The sequence below is a fragment of the Suricata suricatta genome, chromosome 3 (assembly GCF_006229205.1).
Source record: "Suricata suricatta isolate VVHF042 chromosome 3, meerkat_22Aug2017_6uvM2_HiC, whole genome shotgun sequence".
Taxonomy (NCBI): domain Eukaryota; kingdom Metazoa; phylum Chordata; class Mammalia; order Carnivora; family Herpestidae; genus Suricata; species Suricata suricatta.
In genome coordinates, this window is record NC_043702.1 from 125845158 (window position 1) to 125857963 (window position 12806).

The 12806-nt window shown below is 36.3% G+C and overlaps 1 protein-coding gene across 2 annotated transcripts in view; it reads right to left on the reverse strand.

Annotated features, from left to right (window-relative positions):
* COP1 (COP1 E3 ubiquitin ligase) overlaps positions 1–12806 on the reverse strand; it is a 227994-nt gene that overhangs the window by 39169 nt on the left and 176019 nt on the right. For both annotated transcript variants that reach the window (XM_029935120.1, XM_029935121.1), the window contains one exon: positions 11666–11826. In XM_029935120.1, the coding sequence (XP_029790980.1) occupies positions 11666–11826 (161 nt within the window). The remainder of the gene's footprint in view (positions 1–11665; positions 11827–12806) is intronic.

The following is a 12806-nucleotide window of genomic DNA, read 5'->3' on the forward strand; positions in this document are numbered from 1 at the left end:
TCTTATGGTTTGTGATTTCGAGCACTATGTTGGGCGCTGTGCTGACAGCGTAGAGCCTGGAACCTGCTTTGAATTCTGTGTCTCCTTCTCTCTCTCTACCCCTCCCCTGCTCACACTATGTATCTCTCACAAAATAAATAAACATTAAAAAAAAAAAAAAAGACCAGGGCACCTGGGTGGCTCAGTTATTTATGAAGTCTGATGCTTAGACTTCAGATCAGGCCATGATCTCATGGTTCACAAGTTTGAGTCCCACACCGGGCTCCATTCTGACTGCTCAAAGCTTGGAACCTGCTTCAGATTCTGTGTCTCCCTCTCTGCCCTCCCCAACTTGCGTGAGCTCGTGCGCACGGGCACTCTCCCGCTGTCTCTCAAAAAAATAAATAAATAAATAAAAACTTAAAAAAACACATTTTTAAAAAGTTAAAAACAAAAAAGACTTTGAAGACAAACATTAGCATGATTAACTCTCTATTTAATTCTCAACAATGTGTAAAAACTCTGGTCATTTAAACCAAATGATTCAGACTAATTATCTGCCTTTATCTTTACCTTTTGGTTAGCTATCATAGTTCAAATAAAGAACCTTTTATCCAAGTGAATCTTCTTTTCTTATCTGAATAAAAAAAAAGACTAATAAAAACAGGTGCAAAATGAAATAGCTTCTTTACAGCAATTATAATAGATTGACTTTAATCTATATAATCAAATTCTTTCTAAGTTCGGCAGTAATAACTTTCTACCATCCTGGAAATACCAAGTCTAACTTCTGATAGTTTTATTTGAAAAAATGCATAAAAGAAGATTTAAGAAAGTGGAAATAAGGGAGATCTGAAAGGCACAAAATCCTGGGGGGAATCACATCAACAGAGAGAGCTATCATGAGAACAATAGGAATTAATGTGAGACTAAAGAAGTAAGATACAAGCATAGATTTCTTTTCCCCAGATAGGATCCAAGTTTGAAATAGCAGGAAACATTTTTCTCTTAAACAGTTGCTGTCCTTGGTTAATTCTGCTTTGACTAATTACTAAGTATATTTTTATTCTATTAGAAAATCATCATGATATTTCATACATACACATTAGCATAGAAAACCAACTTAAGTGGTGTTCATTAGAAACTTTTAAGTCAAGGAAATGATATTCAATATTCACTCTCTGGCCTTCTACTACTACTAGTATAGAAATTTGGTAGGAACTCTCCAAAGACAAACATTTAGAAACCAAAGTTAAATCCCTTCCAGTCTCAAAATATTTTAGACAATTTTAACTGTGGTGGGGTAACACTGAAAAAATTCTTCATATGTATATTTTTTAATGTTTATTTCTCTTTGAGAGAGGGAATATGAGCAGGGGAGGGGCAGAGAGACAGAGGGGGAGACTGAGGATCCCAAGCAGTTTCTGCACGGACAATAGCATGCCAGATGTGGGGCTTCGACTCACAAACTGTGAGATCATAACCTGAGCCAAAGTCGAACGTTCAACCAACTGAACCACCCAGGTGCCCCCTTTATTTTATTTTTTTACTTAGTTATAGATTAATGGCATAATTCAGAATGCACTCTCAAATGAATATATTTCTTTTCTCCCTTATACAAGGTAAAAAAAAACAAAAAACAAAAAACAAGTAGCTTAAAGATCTGTGGATTCTATGCTTCAGAATAGGCAAACTTTAGAAGGATAACACTATTTTGAAAAAATTGTTTAATGAGAAAAATTATAAAAACCATTCTAATGTAAGTCAAATTCCATTACAGTACATAAAAAAAATAACAGTAATGATATATTTAAAATGTTGACTAGCAGACCTGCTAAATAATATTCTGTTGCCTGCATTACAATATTCACCATAAAATATCTAATGCAACAAATGTTTTCACAGAAGCTGTCCATAAAGTAGTGGACATTAAGGTTAAGGAATATTTACACTTCATGTAACTGACTTAGAGAAGAAATAAATGGCAGCTTTGCTTCAGGTCTCCACCACCTTTCCTACTTGCCCACCCCACTCTAGTCTGGACACTAAGGCAAGAGTGGAGCACGTAGCAGATGTGAGCCACAGTCTTCCTGGAAGTCAGGGTCCACGCTCAGCATCTTCTTCCCTTCCGCGCCCCAGACAAGAGTTCATTCACACTGGCCCTCTTCCAGTCAGGAAAATTTTCTAAAGTGTTATAAATCATCCAGCTAGAGAAAAGAAGAAAGGAAAGGAAAGATAAAAGGAAAAGAGAAACAGAAATGAAGAAAGGAGAGAAGGAAGAAAAAGAAGCTCCCATGTTGTATCTCCATGTTCACTGAAGAATTCAGGATCCGAAACAGCTTAGAAGTGTGGGAAGTTAATATGTACTAAAGGTTGATTTTTTTTAAATTAAAGAAAAGAAAAAAGACTACATCTTTTATTTGTGTCTCTTCCCAAGGGGGTAATGAAGTAGCAAAATGTAACAGATATTAGATATTCATAATTATAATTATTACCTTGTTAGCAGATGCTATTTTTGCCTTTTGGTTACTATGTCTAAAAATTTCTTTTTAGTGGTAACATAAATCATCTGTTCCCAAATTCGAATATTCATATAATTTTCCAAGAAGGCCTGCGGAAGTTTTTAATGTAAGTCTCTATCCTGCTTCCTTCCTCCTCCTAAATAGGGCTTCATGGGTCTAAGAAAAGATCCGTTTTGTTTTATATATATATATTTCCCCCCGCTAAGATCCCAAGGTGATTCTGATAATCGGTCAGGTTTGAGAATCATTGGTATAAATAAATATTATCATAGATGCATTCTGCACTTTAATGAAAGTAGAATGGCTTTTTCCATGTGCTTTAGTTTTGTGCTATCAGCTGCTTTAAACACAGTGTTTATTTACTAAGTCAGAGAGGGATGCCTATCTTATATAAAAATGTATAAACTGGAAAACTAAATATGTTAAGTCTTTTTAAAAGAAGACTAAATTGTAAAATAGTAGCGATGTAGAAAGGGAAGAAAGAAAAGGCTCTACATTTAACAAAAATATTAAGCTAGCTTAACTTTCCTATAGTTGTAGGCATTTTAAAATTTTCATTGCTCTTGAAAATAAGCAAAAGCCTGAAAGTTATACCAAGGGGCAAACTGGTAATTATGAAATAATTATATAGGTACCCATGAATGCTGATGTCAGGAAAACTAGTTTTCTTACTGATGTAATCTTATTGTTACCACTGAGTTTCAAGAGAGTCTATTAGATGTCAGAAGTATCTCCCACGACTTCTCCAGCATTTCTTTGGTTCTAAAATTAGTATTTAATTGATTTTTAATTGATTACGCAACAAACAAGATAAAGGACAAGCCTGAAGACTGTATCATTCATTATAAAAATCATATACTAATTACACATTATGTGCAAACAATTTGCTTAGTGCTAGGGATAATTAAAAATGAATGACAGTAAAAGCAAACATTTATATAGCTCTTACTCTATGCCAGACTTTACTATATTAACTTACTTTAACTTTATAATAATCCTAAGAGATGGATTATTATTATCATCAGCACTTTATAGACAAGGAGGAGGGGGCACCTGGCTGCTCAGTCTGTAGAGTATACGACTCAATCTCAGGATAAGAGTTTAAGCCCACAGTGGGTGTGGAGCCTACTTAAAAAAAATATGTTTTTAAGTACTGATGAGGAAATTGAAGCACAGGACAACTGAAGAACGTGAGTAGGGTCACAGAGCTACTATGGAGAAAACCTGATTGAACGGAGGTGGCCTGGTTCCATAGTCTATGCTCTTGTTCAATACAGTAGGACACCTTTTTTCAAGGAGTTTATAGGTTAGCAGGAGATAAGAGACATGAATACAAATAATAGTATAAGGTAGTATATTAATTTATTCAGCAAATATTTTTTTAATGTGTATTTATTTTTGAAAGAGTGAGAGACAGAGCACAATTGGGAAAGGGGCAGAGAGAAAGAGAGAGGGAGACACACAATCTGAAGCAGTCTCCAGACTCCGAGCTGACAATTAGCACAGAGCCCAAGGTGGGGCTCAAATGTACAAACCATGAGATCATGACCTAAGCAGAAGCCAGACGCTCGACCGACTGAGCCACCCAGGTGCCCCTATTCAGCAAATATTTTTAGTGGATAGGAATCACCAAAGATTTACGTAAAGAAAAGATCTCCTTAAGTGTTTTAGTTAAGAACACTTCAAAAAGGTGTTTCATTATGTAAAGTCTTATTCATCAGAAATGAGAATATAAAAATGTATTTTATTTTATGACTGAAGAAGAAGCTCTCACCTACTGGCTATAACTTTGAATAATATGAGTGGTAACACCATTGACAGATTCCTCAGGGTTTTGTTTCAAGGGAGGGAAATTAGGAAAATCCTTGTCCCCAACATTCTTCATTCTAGAGTTACAGAAACTTTCATTATGATTCCTGGTCACATGATTCAGGCCACAAAAGAAAATACCCAACCTTAATAATCAATGCTTTTCCTGAGGACAGAGTATACACTTTTTAATAACTTTTGAAGAGCTAAGGAAGTGTTAAGTGTTAAGTTTTCCCATTACTAGATCAGTATGTATGATGTGATTCAGAACTGAGAAAACAATGATGAGGGCCCCCTACCGTCTCAGTGGGAGTTACAATGCCCTTAGAGTCTGCTTCCAACAAAAATATGGTGTCCCTTTAAACAGCTATAATCACATAAGAACGGAAACAGTCATCTACATTCTTGAGTCAACTTAGATTTTATTCCACTAGTGTTAAAGGGTCATGTCAACAGAAGGATCCACAGATATAGAACACAGAATCTCCTTTCCCTAACTGCAGTCTCTGAATAAAGCAGTGGTGATAAAAAGGATATAACAGAAATCAAGAATAAATAGCATTGTCCCAAATTTATCTTGGCTTTATAGCATTACTTTCACAGAGGGTGTAAGGTGTGGGAGACAGTGGAATAGACCTGAATTACCAGCACCAAAATGCCAAAGGACTGATTATAAAACAAAATCGCAATTTTGTATGGTATTTCCCTTTCAGTCAAGAATTTCTATTAAAAAAGACAATTTTCAGTATGTAAGGACGCAATATGTAAAAATCAAAAGACAATGTTTTAGAAAATTGCTTATGGAAACAATTAAAAATGATTATGTATTTACTTAACAAAATCTTTTCGAAATGGCAAAGACACTGGCATTACATTGGATGTTTCCACGCACATGATTTCTTGGCGCAAGAGCAATGTAAGGAAACTTTTCTGGAAGGCAAACTAATTTTAATCAAAATTCTTAAAAGTGTTTTTTTAAATGGACAAATCTTGAAGGTTCTCCTCTAAGGAAGTAATCAGAAATGTAAAGATTTACTGCAAAATATGCAAAACGTATTCCAAATAAAGTTACATAGTAGTAAAAAGTAAACATTAATATCCTCAACAGAACAATGGTATGCCAGTTACAGTAACACTTTAGAATAGAATAATATGCAGTCCCTGAAAATACTCTTCTCAAAATATATTTAGACCTGGGAAATGTTACCTGCAAAAGGTAAAGAATATATGAAAAAAAAAAAAAAGGAAAGTACATGGTAATATATAAAATACTCAGTTTTATTTAAAAAAATTGTACCCATTAATGGAAAGTAACATGAAGATTAATTACAGTAAAATGTTACTATTGGTTATTTCTGGAAAAAGCGATAACAGACATTTTTTCTATATATTCTCCACATATATAGGTTATAAGAAAAAGCAAGGTTAAACAGAAATTTAATCTGCAGGAAACTATCCTAAATTTTTGTAAGACTGAGATACTGGGCCATCTAGGTGGATCAGTCAGTTGAGCGTCCAACTTCAGCTCAGGTCATAATCTCTCAGTTCGTGAGTTCAAGCTCTGTGTCAAGCTCTGTGCTGACAGTTCAGAGCCTGTAGCCTGCTTCAGAATCTGTCTCCCTCTCTCTCTGCCCCTCCCCTGTTCATGCACTGTCTCTTTCTCTTTCTCTCCCTCAAAAAAAAAAAAAATAAATAAATAAAACATTTAAAAAAATAAAGAAAAAATAAAATAAAAAGACTGTGATACTGTCCTAAAAGAATATATCTAATTTGTATTTGTGCTTTTCCCTCTATCCTCATTGTTAATTTCTCATCCAATCTCTATGACTAAATTACTGCCATAAATTTTTGTATTATCATTAATCGAAGAGTTTTAGGTCATTTTAATTCATACACTAAATTGATACACTACTTGTATTTGTCCCAAAACTAAAAATACTTTCAAAGTTTAGCTATATTGTAAGTGTCCTTAAATTGATCTCTTTCTTATGATCAAAATTACTTAGGATGGCAATAAAGCAAAGAAAGACAATGGAATGTTTGGCCCTTTTAGACAGGTATTTCATATTTTAAAAAAGTAATTTGGTGAGATTAAACATGGTATTATTTTATTATATCCCCTGTATTTCAATACCTCCAATTTCTCCCTTCCCTTTTTTTTTTCCCCTTAAAACTACTCTCCAATCACTTTTATTCCTTTCATGTTTTACTCATTTCACTTGTATTAGTAGCATTTGACAGAGCCAATCAATTCCTCCTCCTTGAAAAATTTTCACTTGGCTTCCCAGGCACGAGTTTTCCTACTATAACTACTCTTTCATTCATTAGAGAGAGAGAGAGAGAGAGAGAGAGAGAGAGAGCGAGCGCGAGCGAGAGAGCGAGCGAGAGTGCGCGAATGCACGCACACAAGCAGAGGAGGGGCAGTGGGGGGAAGAGAATCTGAGGCAGGCTCTGGGCACACAGCAAAGAGCCTGATGTGGGGCTCGAACTCATGAACCGTGAGATCATGACCTGAGCCGCATGGCAGCCTCCTCACTGACTAAGCCACCCAGGCATCCCAATAACTACTCTAAGTCTTTGTTGATTCCTCCTTGTTGCTTCAATCACTGAACACTAAACTGCCCTCCAAAACATGGTATTCATACTGCTTCTAATCTCTAATTACACTCCCTTGTGGAGATACATCCAATTTCTAGGCTTAAACGCCATATGCTGACAGCTCCCAATTTCCATCTCTGGCCCCACAATCTGCTCTGAACTCCAAACTTGGTCTATCTACTTACTAGGCAAGTACATCTCAAACTTTGCATCGCTACTTGGTATTTTTAGTAACTTAAACCAGCCAGCCTAAAAGTTAACTCCTATTCTCTCTGACACTTCCTCTCATGGTCTTCTCCTCAATTACTGGCAACTAACTCCACTCCTAAAGATACTGGGGGGAAAAAACCTCAGTGTCATCCTAGACTTTTCTTTCACTCTCTATATGCCATTTATTGGTTCCACATTCAAAATATGAACAGGATCAGACTGCTTCTCATTGGTATACTCGTTTTATCTTACCTGGATTACTGCAACAGCCTTCCTGCCTCCATTCCTGACATCTCACAGTCTATTCTCTATAATACTGCGCCAAACTGATTTTCAAAAATTTCAAGTCAGATTGTATCATTCCTTTGCTCCAATCTTACGACAGTTCCCAACTTCCAGCTGGTGAAAGCCCAAGTCCGGGCTTTTGGTAAACGATGCTCTGTGGAAATGGTTCTTCCTCACCACGCAGCTCACTGCAATGCGGCAACACCAGCCTTCTTTCCGTTCCCTGAACACTCCCCACTTTCTGAACGCCGAGGCCTGTGAACTGTTTACTCCACCTGAAATGCTCCTCCACACTTACGTGTGGATTCCATCTTCATGTCCTAGTCTCTGCTCTATGCCAGCTACTCACACAGGCGATTCTGCCGCCACTGCCAAACACTACGACTCCGTCTCCCAGGCCTCCCTGTCCCAGTCTCCTGCTTTGTTTTCCTCCAGGTCGTTCATCACCTTCTAATATAATAACTTATTTATTTTGTTTTTTGTCTCCTCTGGCACATAAGAATTTTAAGTCTCCTAAGAGAGCCAGATTTTCTCTTACAGTCTTGTTCAAATTTATCTTCCCTATCTAGAATTGTAACTGCACGTAATAAAGATCTGTTGAATAAGTAAACGAGTCTCTCGCACTTTCTACCTTATCTAAAATAAGGAAGTGAAGTTATTTATCGTGCCTAATCAGTGGCTGTTCTATAAAAATCAAAGTTAAAATAAATCTAGACTGATAATGTGAGTTACAGAACTTTTTTGGTCTAGATAGCACATTTTAAGAACACTTAAAGGTTATCCTATAAACTACAATATGCATCTTTTTCAGTCTAATATTAGGGTTTTTTCTTTTTTTTACCTCCTTCCCTGACAAGGCAAAGACCTGAGAACACCTTAATTACATTTATCCTTCTGGCTTATGTTATTACTGTCAAATATTTAATTCTATGTGCTTATTAAATCCAACGAGGCATCACTGCTCTATATAGTCAATACACATTTAGATTTACTGCCTATTACCACTTCGTTTCCTTTTCGCCATTACTATTCCTTCATCTTTTTCCATTCCTTTCTGCATCTCTGACGTTCTTCTTCATCTTCTGCATCTTCTCCTTCCACCTTAAAAAGATCCCTTTAGGGTTTCTTTAGTGCAGGTCTACTGGTAGCAAATTCTTCATATTTATTTATCTTTAGTTTACTTGTGTCCTGAGAAATGTTCACTGGGTAGAGAAATTGAGACTGGCAGGTATTTATTTCCCTTTACACACTGAAGACTTCGCTCTACTACCTCTGGTTTCTGTTGCTTCATGAGAAGTTGGTTGTCAGTCTAATTGCTGGTCTTCTGAAAACCATACTTTTTCTCTTGTCTCATTTCAATAATCTCCCTTTGCATTTTATTTATAGCAGTTTTATTATGACATGTCAAAGGGTGCCTGTCCCAACACCAGCAGGGGTCACAGGATCAGACAGAACTGTCTTTAGTCTTGCACTAGGTTGGTTACTTTACAGAGGTGTATGGAAGAGGAAATCCAGGATGCACAACATCTGCAAACTCCTCAGGAGGCCAAGCAGCTACACTCGTGCACAGCTTCTTCATCCGGCCCAAACCACACACACAGTTCACACGCTGTCACAGACAGCTACAGTGCTTGTGGTTCTAGACACAGAGACTCTGCCTTGGTTTCCTGTCAGTCTTGTATCATTTACTTTGGATTGATGTAAGGCCAATATGCCAACTCAAGGTTCTCTGGGTCCAGATGCAATACCATAGATGGGGTTTCACAGTAAGTTTTGAGAGATAACTAGCCTCTAGTAAGGACATTCCATGTTTGACTTAACTCAGCATAATTCTGCCAAGTGTTACTATGAGAAGGCAGATCCAAGGTCAGGTTTTCCGGCATGCCTAAGTCTCCTCATGGTCCAAGTATAATATTAAATCTTTAATCATATCGTAGATTTATTCTTTGGGACACAAGGGATTATTGAATCTCTGCCTCGATGTCTTTCATTAATTTTGTGAAGTTCTCAACGATAATCCTTTCTAATATTTGCTTAATTGCATTATTTCTTTTCTCTCCTTTTAGGTTTCCTATTGAATATGTTAAACTTTCTTATTCCATCCTATCTCTTTTCTATAATTTTTTCATCATATTTGTGTTTCCATACATCCTTCTGTACATTTTCTCCTAACTTCCCTACAAAATTTCATTGATTCTCTGTTCAACTGTCCTATCTTCCATGCAATCCAGCCACTGAGTTCTTAGTTTTGGTAATTATAATTTTTCATTTCTAGGATGTTCATTTTTAAAATGGTTTTTTATGTCCCAGCTAAAATTTTCACTCTTGTCTTTTTCTTTGTCACCATGGTTATTTTCAAGCTACGTCTGACAATTCCAGTATCCGGAGCTGCTGTGATTTTGTTTCTGTTGTCCACTACTTATGCTGAACTTATTCATAAGGTCTTGCCTTTTCCTATGCATGTCTTTTCTTATGACCTAGTTACTGTATCTGGGCTTTCGAAAAAAAATAAAGTCCGTAGATGATCTTCTCTAGAAGATCTTCTTTCAAAGAGGATTTAATTTTAATTTAACTACCAATCCAGGATCACTTCAATTTAATTTCAGGACTGATATGATTTGAAGTTGAGCTGCAATCACAGTGAGAGCTTATCTTCTAGTAGTTTACCCTGGACTATAGCCCTCTGGGGACCTGAACCAAAGTGAGCTCACCTCCACAGGGGTGAACACTAGACTCCAACCGCTGTGCCCCCGTGAAGCTACCAGAAGCGCTCTCAGCCATTACACCGAGACTGGCAAATGCTCCCAGAAGAAAAGCATACTCAAGAGCCAGGTTCACATTCCTAGGCTGGTAATTCTTTTCTATCTTGTTCACATTCCAATGCCTTCAAATAGGTTTCTGTTATTGTTTTTAAAATAAATATACTTCGTCTAACTTTTCTAGTTCTACTTAGGGGGAAGGTTAGTACAAATCATCTAGTCTGGCATTGCTAAGACTGGAAGTTGAGTCACAGAACTTTAAATAAGATAGGAATGGAATATATCTAATTAAAGTTAAATAGCATCTGAAACTCACAATTCTTAAAGTACCCATCAAGTAAGAATTTTGTGATCAAAAATAAAACCGACCAATGAAGCACCCAAAGAGCTATTTTTAAAAAAGACGACATTAGTGAGTAACTACTGCTTACAAAAATCAAGATAATAAAAACAATGATTTCTTCACATAACTTATGAGAACACTTATACTTTAAAAAAATACATGGCAAGTTTGAGAAAACTTTTTCTGCAACCTAGAAATGCAACTTTCCTATTAAGGACTTAAATGTACTTAAACATTCTTTTTTTTTTTTTTTTTTAAATTTTTTAACGTTTATTTATTTTTGAGAGAGAGAGACATAGAGTGTGAGCGAGAGAGGGTCAGAGAGAGAGGGAGAACTGAATCAGAAGCAAGCTCCAGATTCTGACCTGTCAGCACAGAGCCTGATGCGGGGCTCAAACCCACGAATCGTGAGACCATGACCTGGGCCGAAGTCGGACGCTCAACCGATTGAGCCACCCAGGCGCCCCTTAAATTTTTTAATGTTTATTTATTTCTGAGAGATGGAGAGAGAGAACACAAGTGGAAGAGGGGCAGAGAGAAAGGGAGACACAGACTCTGAAGCAGGCTCCAGGCTCTGAGCTGTCAGCACAGAGCCCAAACCCACAAACCATGAGATCATGACCTGAGCTGAAGTCGGACGCTTAACCAAGTGAGCCACCCAGGTGTCCCTTAACCGTTCTTATATAAGTGTATTTTGTAGAGAGGAATTTTCCTCTGCAGTGGTGTTTAATTAGGTGTATATACAGGGCACTCTCCTTTACCTACATCAAGTTTTTCTCTTGCTAATACCAGGGTCAGCTCAATGTTTACTGAGTATATACTTCAAATGATCATTAAGGAAAATAACACAGCATATAGTCTAGAAATTTCCAGTCTTCTAGAAAAGATATAAAGAGACAAATTGATAATGCGAAAACAGAGAGATGCACAAGATGCTATGGCTAGATAGGAGAGACATTAGATCAGTATGACATTGTTCCACTGGTGACATTTCAATCACAACCTAAAATGCTTCTTTCCTGTGATAATGCTATACTAAGCAAGAAAGAAAATGTGTTATCACATATTGGTTTGTATTTTAAGCTTTAAAAAATTCACATATGTATATATAAAGTGTTACATGAGACATCAAGGTGAAAAAAACTGATATGAAAACTTACCCCATCTGGCAATGCCCTCCAGCACACAGCACTAACAAATTCATTTGTATCATCTTCCTTTCGGTCTTTATCCAGAACGCTTTTGACCGTATCAAACTTAAAAGTTAGCAAAGTCTTAGAAAGTCCTTTATAGTACAGGTAAAGAGAGTTGTTCTCGCTTCCTGAAAAAAAATTTTTTTAATGAATCATTTTTTAGAATGGGAGAACTCAGAATTAGGATATCATATTCATAAACTAATTATTAGTCGATGTTTAAGCTCAAAGACAAATCTTTTATGGTTGAATTTGGAAGACCAGAGCACAGGATTTCTTGGGAATTGTGTGAGAAAAAGATTCATAAAGGAAAGTTACACTTCACTAATCTAAAGAAATAATAATTGTTAAATGATGTAACATTGATAACTGTAAGGCTGAAACTACTGCAAAAACCCACTTATAATAGCAGAGGTCTAAAAAAGCTAGAAACTTGTTATTATACCATGAATCTTAAATGGTACTTAGAAAGATTTCTACCTAAGAGGGAAAAGAAAGTTATAGCACTTACAAAGGCAGATTTTAATAACCTACAAAACTTATGTCCCATTCCCCAATAAAGATATTACTCTATTAGACAATCAGTCAAGACACCTAGATTTTTGAGCAGGCCATCACAGTAGAATAATTGCAAGAGATTTGTTCTGGAAGGTTTTAGGTTACATACAAGTTCACTAAATAAAGGCCAAGTCACTTAAAAGAATTCATGAAAGTTCATATATTCAGGCATAAGGTGCATATAGCATCTGAACAAAATCTGATATGACTTTTCTTACTTCTGATTTCAATTTGTAAAAATTATAAAAGACAAAAACCCTAGAATAACAGATCAAGAATCTCTAAAACTGCTTACTGAAGAGAACACTCTATAGAGGAAAATGACTATCAAGCTTAAGACCATGTCTCTGAAATTAGGTAGTTAGGAGAATTAGTATTTTCTTTTATGTAGTATCTACAGACATTATGCCATAATAAAGAACAATTACAAAACATATTTAACGATCTCATGCTATTTCATGTGGACAGGGTTTGGGCTCAGTGAAGGAGGGAAGGACTAATGCTTCTTCCAGAACAATCTAAGAATTCAATACATTACTTTCTGAGCATA